At 40.0% G+C, this 12889-nt stretch overlaps 2 protein-coding genes across 6 annotated transcripts in view; one reads left to right on the top strand and one right to left on the bottom strand.

The window, feature by feature from the left end:
* hhat (hedgehog acyltransferase) overlaps window positions 1–12889 on the bottom strand; it is a 43005-nt gene that overhangs the window by 1296 nt on the left and 28820 nt on the right. Inside the window, exon 13 of one of the 2 annotated variants that reach the window (XR_013303763.1) lies at window positions 4087–4191. The gene's annotated coding sequence lies outside the window, so the exon portion shown is untranslated. Of the gene's footprint in view, window positions 1–2701; window positions 4192–12889 lie in introns of those variants that run through there. The other variant, XR_013303762.1, reaches the window with a different exon arrangement.
* Window positions 1–12889, top strand: part of kcnh1a (potassium voltage-gated channel, subfamily H (eag-related), member 1a) — a 49275-nt gene that overhangs the window by 30695 nt on the left and 5691 nt on the right. For all 4 annotated transcript variants that reach the window (XM_077612571.1, XM_077612570.1, XM_077612569.1 and 1 more), the window contains 3 exons: window positions 3353–3624; window positions 8370–8569; window positions 8990–9242. In XM_077612571.1, the coding sequence (XP_077468697.1) occupies window positions 3353–3624; window positions 8370–8569; window positions 8990–9242 (725 nt within the window). The remainder of the gene's footprint in view (window positions 1–3352; window positions 3625–8369; window positions 8570–8989; window positions 9243–12889) is intronic.

Raw genomic sequence — 12889 nt, 5'->3', positions numbered from 1 at the left:
ACATACATCTATACTCTTCATTTTAATTTGATCCTAAAACAGAAAGTCGGCACTCATAATTTACTTTCCCGGGCCACACAAAATGATGCGGCGGGCCAGATTTGGCCCCCGGGACGCCACATTGACACATGTGGTTTAGAGGGTCATAGAGAGCTGCAGCTCGTAAACGGAGGATAACAACTGTTCCAATAAGTCTTTTTTATCAGCTAATTTTTCGGTATAGTAATACCTCGGCATACAAGCAATTTGAGATGCGACTAAAATTTTGAGCAAATATTTATCTTGAGATACGAGACAAATTTTGATATATGAGCATACAGCGGACGCGAGAGGCTGCTCGTAAGGACATCATAGGCACTGTCTTTCTGGTCGCAACTCCCTCGTGTAATGTCTCTATGAGCACTGGGCGGAGTGTTACATTTATTTTTAGTGTTTTTTTTTTTCTTCCCGATAGTCAGTGCGAATGGCGGAGGAGCTTGCTCGATAATACGAGCGGAATACATACTACTTCTCGTTGGCAAGTGGTCGTGGGTTATCCTATCGTGAGGACATTTGTGTACATAATTTTGGGAATATTTTGAAGGGAAGACAAAAGCAAACAACCCTTGATAGGTTGCATCTGAAAGTCAGGGGGGGGCGGGGCAAATAGAGCCAACCCGGGAGAAGAAAGGTATAAAATTTAAAACAAAATTACAATTAAATTTAGTGCAAGGTTAGATTAAACTTATTTTTGAGTTTGCCTGCATCATAATCCAAGTTCATTTAAATTTATGTTATGTTTGCTGTGCAAAAAGTCCTTGCTAAGGTGGAAAATCGACTGACCCTATATGGTGGTAGGGGCGGGTCAAAAAGCAGTGGGTTTGGGCTTGTGATGACAACAATGCACGTTTTAAATACACTTAAAAGAAAAATTGGAAAAATCTGACCCAAAGAGTTTCTGCTGATAACTCAGAGATTCAGCACTCAAATGTTCTCAGCTTGTAGTATAGTAGCTAGTATTGTAGTATAGTAAATAGTATTGAACAGAAAATCATCAAGATGACTTTACACCACCTTGAACCATTATTGTTGCCTTACAGATGTGTAAGTTGGCCTTGTCAGTGGCACATACACTGCGCCCCATACCATCATAGATTCTGGCTTTTGACCTGAATGCTATGAAAAGCTTGTGTTGTTGCCGTCCGTCCTCTTTAGTCTGTATGAAATGTTGTCGCAGTTTTCTCATAAAGAACTTCCAACCATAATTCATCTGACTACAGAACAGTTTTTCACTTTGCCATACTCTATTATAAATGACCCGGAGAAAATGCCTGTGCTTCTGGGTCTTGTTCAGAAATGGCTTCTTCGTTAGACTGTAAAATTGCATCAAGCAAAGGCGATTCGCCCCGGGGATCATGTTCACAACAATGTTTCTGGAAGTATTCCGGACCCCATTCTACGATCCCTTTACAGTAGCTTTCCTGTTTGAAGTACTTTGTCCTTTAAGTGCCCAAAGATCTAAAGTATCCACTATGGTTTTCGCCATTGCCTCTTATATACCACAGTTTTCCAGAATTTCTGAACCTTTTGATGGTTTTATGGACCAAAGATGATGAAATTCCTAAAATCACTACAATTGTACATCATAGAAAATTGTCCTTCAACTGTTTGACTATTTTCTTACGCACTTGTTCACAAGGAACCTTGCACCTTCCTGGATTTTAAATGTCAGGGCAATTGAGGTGTGTCCCAGGCTCCCAGCTTTTTTGGAAGGTGTTGGAGCTGTAAGATTCAAAGTTAATGATTATTTGCTAAAAAAAATAATCATGTTTCTCCGTTTCACCATTAAATAGCTCGTCTTTAGTGCATTCAATGAAATATAGTTTGAACCATTGTATTCTGTTTTTAATCATGTTTAACACAATGTACCAATTTCATTGGAAATTGTAGATCAAGAAAAAAATTAGACTCAAGATTCCAAAGTTGATGGTTTTCATGCCGTTTATTACACTCCAGTTTTGATCAACTGCAAAACTAAACTAACTCAATAAATAAAATTGGACAAACTGTGCAGTCAAAAAGGTAATACACTTTGCATGCCTTTATTCCTAAAACAGTTTTGTTAACGCTAAAACAACAAAAAGACGCACTAGCCACACTATTATGTAACTTTCAAAACAACCAATATTCGAATATACTCAAACGGACTGTGAAAGCTAATCGACAATAAATAGAACACGCACAGGCATATGCTTTGTACGCTGGCAAAATCAAGTTAGATCAAGATATTCTTCTTGTTTTCCTCTTTTCTTCTAAAACTTCATGTTACTGTTAGTACTTAGTGATTTTTAGTTAGTGCTAGTTCCACGTATATATATATATATATATTAATATATATATACACATATATACACATGTATATATATATATATGTGAGAATACAGACACAGACATTTTAGACATAAATAAGCTAATAAATAAGCGTGTTGCTGAAATATACATATATATATATATATATATATATATATATATATATATATATATATATATATATATATATATATATGTATATATATATTTCAGCAACACGCTTATTTATTAGCTTATTTATGTCTAAAATGTCTGTGTCTGTATTCTCACCCTCTTGCTACTGTGACAGGGAAATTTCCCAAATATGGGATGAATGAAGTTATTTTATCTAATCTAATCTAACCTAATCTAATGTAATTCAGTCATTCATCTTCCATACCGCCCATCCACGAAAGGGTTGCGGGGTTTGCTGGAGCCTAACCCAAATGTCTTCGGGCAAAAGGCAGACTACACCCAAGACTGGTCGCCAGTCAGTCGTAGGGCACACAGAGAGACAGACAACCACTCACTGCCACCGAATGGGAATCGAACCCAGACTACCCGCACCAAAGTCAGGCGGAAGAACCACGGCACAATTGGGTGGCCACACAATAATAGAAAATAACAAATTTCCACAATTAGGATTCTTATCCTTTGAGGGCCAGAATATTTTAAAAAATCTTTTTAAACCTCCCCCAAAAAACAACATATACAGTGAGTTAGTCATTTTTATTGACTTTTTATCCTTGTACTTTTGGGACTGCTGTTTCAACTGATAAGTGTTGTTTGTAACAAGCAGGCAAATTTTAATTTTATATGTGAATAAAAAGTTTAATGATCCTTTAGTTCCTGGTTTTCATTGCATGTTCTTTACTACTAAAAAGGTAAAAATGAAAGAAAAGACAAGAAAAAAAAACGTGAAAATGATCCCAATCGCACAATAACAATGTTAATGTATTAAAAATAAGCATCCGATGTTTATGCCACCAACTTGCATTAAACTTTTGCATGCTCTTTTCTCTAGGTACAGCATCGGCGACTACGAGGTGATCGATGAGGAGACCAACATCGTGCGCACAGACAGCTGGCTGTACATCCTTGCCGAGACGGTTGGCAGACCATACCGCTTCAACACTAGCGGCTTGGGCAAGTGGGAGGGTGGCCCCCACAAGGACTCGGTCTACATCACCTCACTCTACTTCACCATGACCAGCCTCACCAGCATCGGCTTTGGCAACATCGCGCCAACAACCGACGGGGAGAAGATCTTTGCCGTGGCTATGATGATGATCGGATGTGAGTGTGAAAGACAGCCATTTGATCTCTAAGCTTCGTTTCAGTACCATTGACGGTGACATCAAATCCATTAGAACCGGCCAGGCTATTTCAATGGATTGGACGTCTACTGCCATGGTAGTGAATGAGTTAAGAATACAACAGACAAACAGTCTAGCATGGTGTCTGTCTAGCATCTTCATGTGACAGTTGGCTTTTTGCATGTGTTATTCTTGCCTTCATTGGGCTCATTAGCGCCAGTCGACCCGCTGCTGAATTATTAAGATGTGCCGAGCGTGATGCACGACCGGCTTCTCATAAAAACGTCTCGTAAAAAATAATACCCGCAAGAAGGCAGAGTGCAGGCTGGAGGGGGACGTTTTTAGCTAATATGGAGGAATTTTATGCCAAAGGGAGATAAATCCAGACGAATGCCTTTGGTAGGGGAGGAAGGAAACACCGTCAAACCATTACGGCTCTTACCAGAGTGTACTATACCGTCACCAAGGACGAATGATCATTTGGATGGAACACTTCTCATATGGTCAACAGATGTCGTTAAGATCCTTGATTCATGTCTTTAAATATCTGCAGTCATAACAAAAACAGGAAAAAATGTGGATTTTAGCAATCATTTTTAATTGGCCAAAATGCAATAATTGTGAAGTGCCACCGATTTAAATTACGAAAACTAGAACAGTCCCGAAGGACGATCAACATATTTTTAATCATGTGATTTGAAATGTGTGCATTCGGACAAACAATACGACCACCCCAGAAATAATTGTCCCGAAGTAAAAACATTTAGATTATTCTGATATCCCTTCATGAAGTCATAGAGAAAAAAATCAGAAAATGATCTGAAATATAATTATACCATAACTGTTCTCGAAATATTTACCTGTTGTGGAGAAAAAGGCAACACATGACATTTGATAAAAACTGCTATTAGCACACATTTACCACAGTGTAGTTGAATATATATATATAAAAAAAACTCAGTTTTGAAAATATGAATATATATGTCTTTAGCTTTAAAGAAACCACAAAATCCCTAAAAAAAAAATAGATCAAAACATAGTTAGCGAGTTTGCCTTGCAGTTCTTTGATCAAGGGTTCAATCTAGCAATCTGACCTTTCTGTGTAGAGTTTCCATGTTGCTACTGCCGATAATTAGCTGGGATATGATCCGGCACCCCTGTGACCCTTGTGAGGAAAAATCTAATGGAAGATGAATGAATGACTGATATTTGTATTAAAGCTCAAGTTTAAAAAAAATCTAACATTTTGAAAATACCGTATCGAAATAGAATAATTTTGCATCAGAAAAGTATGTCAAATCTGGACAAAAATGAATTAAACAAATATTATAGGCATTATTGTACTAAAATAAAAGTTCTTACTTTAAAAAAAAAATCACAAATTGTGATTATTCCATAATGTCCCTCCCCCCCCAAAAAACCATAAAAAATGTTTTTTCATTACAGGGCTAAAACAAATGACCAGATATTGTTTTGTAAAAAATTTATATTAGATGAGAGATCGGTTTCTTGTGCAAAACCTTTTTGGATGGCAACTGCTTTTCTTCAGATATTTTTTGTGGAAAAAAAAAAAACTGTAAACAAAATTAAAAAAGTTACTAAACTATACTTTTGTTAGGGCAACTTAGTAAAAGTGAAGCTTGTGCAGTTTTAAGTCTTCAAACCTCTTGACTTCTTCCCTCAAGACATTTTCTTGCATTCTTAACGTATTTTGGTAATACTGATGACCATTCGCTGCCTGCCCTCCCAGTCAACCACCTTCAATGGTCGCTAACGAGCATCATCCTTCATAGAATGTAGCTACAGTAAACCCGCTCTTTCCACCCCACGTTTCACTTTTTGATCGGCCTTTTTTTCAGCAGCTGGGCAGAAGAGCCAAACCAGAAAAAAAGTCCTTCGCACACTTGTCGTCCGGCAAAATATTTCAGTGCCATTTCAAGTGAAATCAGCCCATTAAAAGGTCATTAGAAAAAGAAAAAGGCCTCCGGAGGATGCGCGTGTAGATGCAAAATTGACTTGTCGTCCGTTTGCGCTTGGCCATGAAATATGGATGCCCCGATACAGTTCTATTTTTAACACCAGCTCTGGATACCGGTGCTGGCAGCAGAAGATCACAGCGCAAGGAGGGGATTGGATAGGGGGGGCTTGGTTGAGGTTTGCTATGCATATGTCTTGTTGCTATAGCAACTCGTGGCTTGGGGCTGACATCTAACTGTCTTTAAAGTAAGGCATCAAACGGTTCGCTAGATCTGCGTTGTTTCCTCCGCCTTCCCGAGAAGTCGCACCTGGTAAATCTAATGTTGTCTTTGTTTCCTTGGTATGCTGAGAATGCTCGTGGCTTCATGTGGGATGCTAGTAGCAAACACACTTCCAATCTTTCAAAGAATTGTTTGGGATTGTAAGCCACTGGTTATGTTGTTTAGTCTCAGGTTGTGTTTTAAGAACTCATTGGCTGCCATTGATAATGATTGAATGAGAGGACTGGCAGTGAATTGTCAATGGCAGTGAATGAGTGGAGGAAAAAAAACTAGTTTTCAGACCATAATTAGGATTTTAATTTGTATTTTTATTAATTGATTCTTGCTTGAATTTATAATTAAGGGGCACCAGAATGTGGATATGTGGATACGGTTGTTGTTATTTTGACAATTATATTGGTGAACAAAAAAAATTATGTATAGTATATATATATATATATATATATATATATATATATATATATATATATATATATATATATATATATATATAGTCAGATTTGGATTCACCAAATTACACCAGACATATGCAACATTTCTTTGTTCACCAATATAATTGTCAAATTAGCAACAATCATATCCACGTTCTGGTGCCCCCTAATTATAAATTCAAGCAAGAATCAATAAATACAAACAAAATCCTAATTACATCCTAAGTAAGAAAACAATCTGCTATATATATATATATATATATATATATATATATATATATATATATATATATATATATATATATAGTTTGGATTGCAGATTGTTTGCTTTTTTGTGCAATACAGATTGACTACAAAGCAATATTTTAACAAGAATATAAAGCTGACAACCAAAATTAATACAAAGTAACAACATATACAAAAATAATAAAACATTTTCAAAAATATATGAATGTAAAAATTCTATATGTAAATGGGGGGGGGACCAGCAGGTGAGTGCTTAGCAAGTCAGCCTCACAGTTCTCGGGTCCTGGGTTAAAATCCAGGTCGGTCCACCTATGTGGGGTTTTCATGTTTTCCCCGGGCCTGCGTGGGTTTTCTCCAGGCACTCCGGTTTCCTCCCACATTCCAAAAATGTGCATGGTAGGCTGGTTGGACACTCTAAATTGCCCCTAGGTATGAGTGTGAGAGAGAATGTTGTCCGTCTTCTCGTACCCTGCGGTCGGCTGGCCACCCGCCTCTCCGCGACCCTTGTGAGGAAAAAGTGGTTCAGAAAATGAATGAGCATGTAAATGGTCAACTCATTGCCTGCTATTGAGAGGTATACTATTTTGACAAGAAAGTGTTAAAATGAATTTGGATGTCTATTAGCATCAATGACTGAAACAGAATCATTTACTGCCTACCCTCCCCGTTCAAGTGGAGTAAATGTCCATCATTGTCAGTGACAGCCACATAGTTCTAAGAAGAAGAAAAAAAGAGAACAAAAGCACTTCTTTTATCCGAGTTTAAAAACCTAAAGCTAATTCCTTTGGACGTGCGAGGGGTTTACAAACACCTCCTTTTGTCTCCCCAATGTCAAATCACGCGCTAGAGCGTCTCAGCCCCTCCTCCGGGGAGTTTGGAGTACTTTTTAATTAGCGATATTGTGTTGTTGCCACTTAAGATTGCTCGCCACAAAGTGGACAAACACAACACAGGTTACTGTCATCAGGATCTGAGGATAATTGAAATTTGCGGCTGGCATGTCTCCTCGCCGACCCATGCCCGAGAAGGCTAATTAGGCCTCCACACAGACATGCGCATTGCTGGCCGCTTTGATCGAAACGTGCATACAGCTGCCAGACAGCTGTTTCAGTCGACTTCAACAATCTGACCAAGACGCACATTCACATCTTCATTTTGTTTTTCACGAACTGACCTGAGGGTTAAAAAAAATGAATATTATATAGAGATGTAACAGGTTTGAAAATGGGGATAAAAAAGGAATTTGGAAAAAAATGGGGGAAGTTTTGGAACAGGGGTGGCGAACAAGTTAGACACAAAGAGCCAAAATTTTAGAGTCAAAGCGCTACACCTTATGTCAGAAGCATGATAGCATAAAAAAAATTGAAGATGCCAAATTATCTTTTTAAATATAATTTATCGTTTAGTTTTTGATAAATTTGAGTGTGAACAAAAATAAGAGAAACAAGAAACGAGGCAAAAAAGCCAAAGTATAAACAAAATATGATAAGAATTCATTTTGGCCCGGAGCCACATGCGGCTCGAGAGCCGCGTGTTCGCCACCCCTCTTTTGGAACATGAACTTCTACATTAAATTCAATGAAATATGATTATTCATTGCTAAGTCTCGCAGTCAAAATGCATCGGACATCTACAGTATTTACGTAAATGGCAATCAATGAGTTACGAACAAACAGCATTGCCTTTAATTCTAAACCACTGATGCTAACATTTGTCACTGAATTTTAAACCTGTCGAAGTAACACAGGTGTCCTGATACAATTTGCCAATTTATTTTTGTTTTCCCGCAGCTCTCCTGTACGCCACCATCTTCGGTAACGTGACCACCATTTTCCAGCAGATGTACGCCAACACCAACCGCTACCACGAGATGCTCAACAGCGTGCGCGACTTCCTCAAGCTCTACCAAGTGCCCAAGGGCTTGAGCGAGCGGGTGATGGACTACATCGCATCCACCTGGTCCATGTCGCGAGGCATCGACACGGAAAAGGTACACGTTGCTTCTTTAGGTTTGAGCATTTTGTCAAATATTTCCCAGGAATGAGGCATTCCAAACCACACGAAACCTTCCGATCCCCTAATTGGCGTTAGATCCGTGCACTTTAATGCCATCCGAAGGAAAGGAACACCCCTTTTGTTGGCGCCCAAGCGGATGCCACGACGAGAGGCTCTAAAAATGGCGGTTAATCCGTCTGTGACATTCATCTTCAAAGAGATTTGTTTGAAAGGCGGCGCGCCGACTTTAACAACACACTCCGCAGGTGCTTCCAGTCCCGTCGCGTATTTAAACGCTGTTGTTGGACGGCAACATAATCCGCTTTTGTGCGCTGTGAAAATGACTGGTAATATCATTTGGAAAATCAATATTGAAGCCCCGCTGTTCTAATCGGGTTAATTTTTTGACATTCAGGTACTGCAGATTTGTCCAAAGGACATGCGGGCAGACATTTGCGTCCATCTGAACCGCAAGGTGTTCAAAGAACACCCGGCCTTCCGACTGGCCAGCGACGGCTGCCTGCGGGCGCTGGCTATGGAGTTTCAGACCATCCACTGCGCCCCTGGCGACCTCATCTACCACGCCGGCGAAAGCGTGGACAGCCTCTGCTTCGTGGTGTCGGGGTCGCTGGAAGTCATACAGGACGACGAGGTCGTAGCCATCCTGGGTAAGTTCCCATTTGTCAAAGGAGAACGTAAGGGTACATTTGCACTTTTAATTGAGTTTGATTTATTTAATAAGGGACAGCACATATTAATTAAAATATGCATATTTAGGGCGGCCCGGCGGCTGAGTGGTTGGCGCGTCAGCCTCACAGTGTGGGTGCTGGGTTCAAATCCAGGTCGGTCCACCGGTACTCGGCCGTTTGGTCGCCGGACTTTTGGTCGCCGGACGTTTGGTCGCCTGGAAGGTTATTGATAATTACCATTAAAAATTGTTGCTCAAATTCCCTAAATACAAACTGTGAATTATTATTTAGTCATACTTAATGCCCTATTAATTATTAGGCTAAAGAAAAGCTCCAAATTTCCTGTACTTTTATTGTGTTTTGTTGGAGAACTTGTTAAGACCCTGACTGACGTCCCTTCCAAAGGGGACAACTCATGTACATACAAATCCTTATACACTCACACGTCCGCTCAGTGAAACTGTTCATGGTCATTGTTGGCTTTGATTGATGCGTAGACCGTGTTGTTTTACCTTGTTTTGTCGCCAGACTTTTGGTCGCCGGACTTTTGGTCGCCGGACGTTTGGTCGCCGGTTGTTTGGGTCCGGGCGACCAAACGTCCGCGACCAAACGTCCGCGACCAAACGTCCGGCGACCAAACGTCCGACGACCAAACGTCCGGCGACCAAAAGTCCGGTCACGGGTCCACCTATGTGGAGTTTGCATGTTCTGCGTGGGTTTTCTCCGGGTACTCTGGTTTCCTCCCACATTCCAAAGACATGCAAGGTAGGCTGGTTGGACACTCTAAATTGCCCCTAGGTATGAATGTGAGCGTGAATGGTTGTCCGTCTCCTTGTGCTCTGCGATTGGCTGGCCACCAATTCAGGCTATGCCCCACCTCTGGCCCAAAGTCAGCTGAGATAGGCTCCAGTACCCTGCGATCCTGTATTTATATGTAATTTGTATTCACCCATTTTAACTCCAGTTAAAAAAAATCGATTGTTGGATCGTTTTCAGAACATCTGCATGAAATTGGAAAACTTTATATCAAGTCAGGAAAGAATTATAGGACAGTGGAATAAAATGTGTTAAACAGGTCTACCAAACACATGATATGCCTCCTTTCTATCTAAGCAATATGTTAGCAATTTAGAACTTCCTCACTTATTTCACTACATGATCGATGCAACCAATAAGGTTGCAAACTGTCCCCCCCTTTTTTTGTAAGAAGTCAATATGCTGTCGGGCCGATACGCCAATCCCGTGGGTGCAGCCTCCAGTGATAACAAGTTACCACTGTGGATCCAAATCTCATTAGCTTAATGGTGCTGCAGAATACACAACACACAGGATAATGAAGCCCCCCCAAGAATGCAGGCAAGATCTCATTCCTTGTGAAGGGGAAAGGGGATGCTAAACAGACCAAACCTTTCGACCTTATGGGGGGCAATTTTTTTTACCTGTCCTGCTTGGCTGTTTAGTCATGCAGGATAATGCTTCTGCTGCGATTTGTATTGAGATGGATAGTTATTGGAAATGCAGAAGGACACAATGGGGGTTTGAGGATGGGGGGTCTGGCTCAGTGAAAAGAGACAATCATGGCATAGGCACTGTAGATGACAATAACATTGCACAGTTAGTGCAACATCCTGTGAGGAAAGGATGACACTAATGAATGAAAATAACAATCCATTTCATCAAAGCAAGTTTTTGTGCTTTTGTTTTTTATACTACAGTGGTACCTCGACATACGATCTTAATCCGTTCCGGGACTGAGATCGTATGTCGAGCTTTTCGTAACTCGAGCGAACGTTTCCCATTGAAATGAACTTAAAAAAAATTATTTCGTTCCAACCCTCTGAAAAAACACCAAAAACAGGATATTGGATTGTAAAAAATGTTTTATTTCTTCTAATTCGCCATCTATTAACAAAGTAACACGTAACTAGTGGTTTAATAGTAATAAAATGTGTTTAATATAACTAAAATTGGGCGGATTTCACCGATGGGAGAGAGAGAGACGCACAGAGGGGGCGGGTTGGGGTTTCGGGAGGACTTTCCACAACAACGCACTTGTAACGGGAAAAACAAATTTAAATTAACTTGGATTAATATATACAGACACACTCAAACATACGTTTAATGTAACTTTACACAAAACTGAATTCTAATTTATTTTTTATTTTTATTTTTTACCTTTGTTCTGAGCGGGTTAGCTGTTTGCCACGCCTCCACCCTCACGTTCGCTATCGTTTGGGCTGTTTGCTGTTGTATTCCCTTCAAAATATTCCGAAAATAATGCACACAAATGTCCTCACAATAGGATAACGCACGACCACTTGCCAACGAGAAGTTGTCTTGAATGAGCGATCGCGGGAGCTAACAGGCTAAGGAAGGAATAACAGCCTACCCACGTATTGATTGTGGGTAATGAAGTTTTATTCTGAGAAAAGGTGCCATTGGCTATCGGTGTTGTGTGCACGAGTATACTTCATTACCCAGAAAGCCCTCTTTTTGCCCACGCATGCGCGTTCTGAGTTTCCTGGTTGATGCGTAGGAGAAACGAGTCTGAATAAATCGTATAGTGTTCGTAGATATCTGTTATACACGAAAGAGATGCGGCAAAAAAGACAGTGTGCTACAATGATAAACAGCCTCTCATGTCATGGCCACCTGGCTTGGTCGCATCTCGAAATTTTGATCGTATCTAGGGCGAAATTTTCATCATACCTCGAGCATGTCGTAGGTAGAGCTGATCGTAGGTTGAGGTAGTATTATGTATCACTCTATCCTATTGTGATACATAAAAACATAGAAATACCATTGGATGACAATACTGAAACAGTTTGTGCTTTTTGGTTTACTGCTGCAATTAAATGTATTGTATTTCCCCTACCGATGTGTCCACCTCAGATGCCAGGAGGACAATTAATACAGGCACGCAGACACAGATGAAGATTAGTATTTCGTCTGCTACTACTGTAAAGGTGCCTAACACTGCAAGGGAATCAGGTTATTAAGGATTCTCTTCTAGCATAGGCGGTCAGATTTTATCTGAACCCTGCCAAGTTGCTCGCCGATCGATTAGGCCGGCGCTGGGCTGTCACGATCACTTATAAAAATATGTTTGATATACGTGTGGATCAGGCTACATTTGGTACAGTGGGCCCAGAGAATTGTTCATATTAGCAGGTGGAGCAACTTCACATTGGGTAGAGAGCAGTTCTGATTATTAAAATTCAAAACCAAACAACTGATTTGAATGATTCCATTATTTTTTTATACCATGGCAACTATGCAAATTAGCATTTGTCCACACGGTTCACTGGATTTGATTGCATTAGAGATTACGAAGGGCTGTACGGTTCACCCCCATGAAAAATGCTCCCAGAAGACACCAAAATGAACGAATCTCCCTCATTTTATGCGGCCATTGCAGAAATGAAGCGCTTTCCAGAAATGTTGAACTTCTTCTAATACATTCTGATGTAATGTCTATGATGTTTGGGCCCGACTCAGTCTGGATAAAATCTTTTTATAGATTGGTGTGCTGTACAAACCAAGTTGTCAAAATCCTGTTGTGTTTGCATATTTTGATAATCTAGAAAAAGACTCTAAAACAAAAAGCCTTTAAAGTGTAATCATAC

The sequence above is a fragment of the Stigmatopora argus genome, chromosome 11 (assembly GCF_051989625.1).
Source record: "Stigmatopora argus isolate UIUO_Sarg chromosome 11, RoL_Sarg_1.0, whole genome shotgun sequence".
NCBI classification, from domain to species: Eukaryota; Metazoa; Chordata; class Actinopteri; order Syngnathiformes; family Syngnathidae; genus Stigmatopora; species Stigmatopora argus.
Note: the sequence above shows the minus strand (reverse complement) of the source record. Positions and strands in the feature narration are given on the sequence as shown.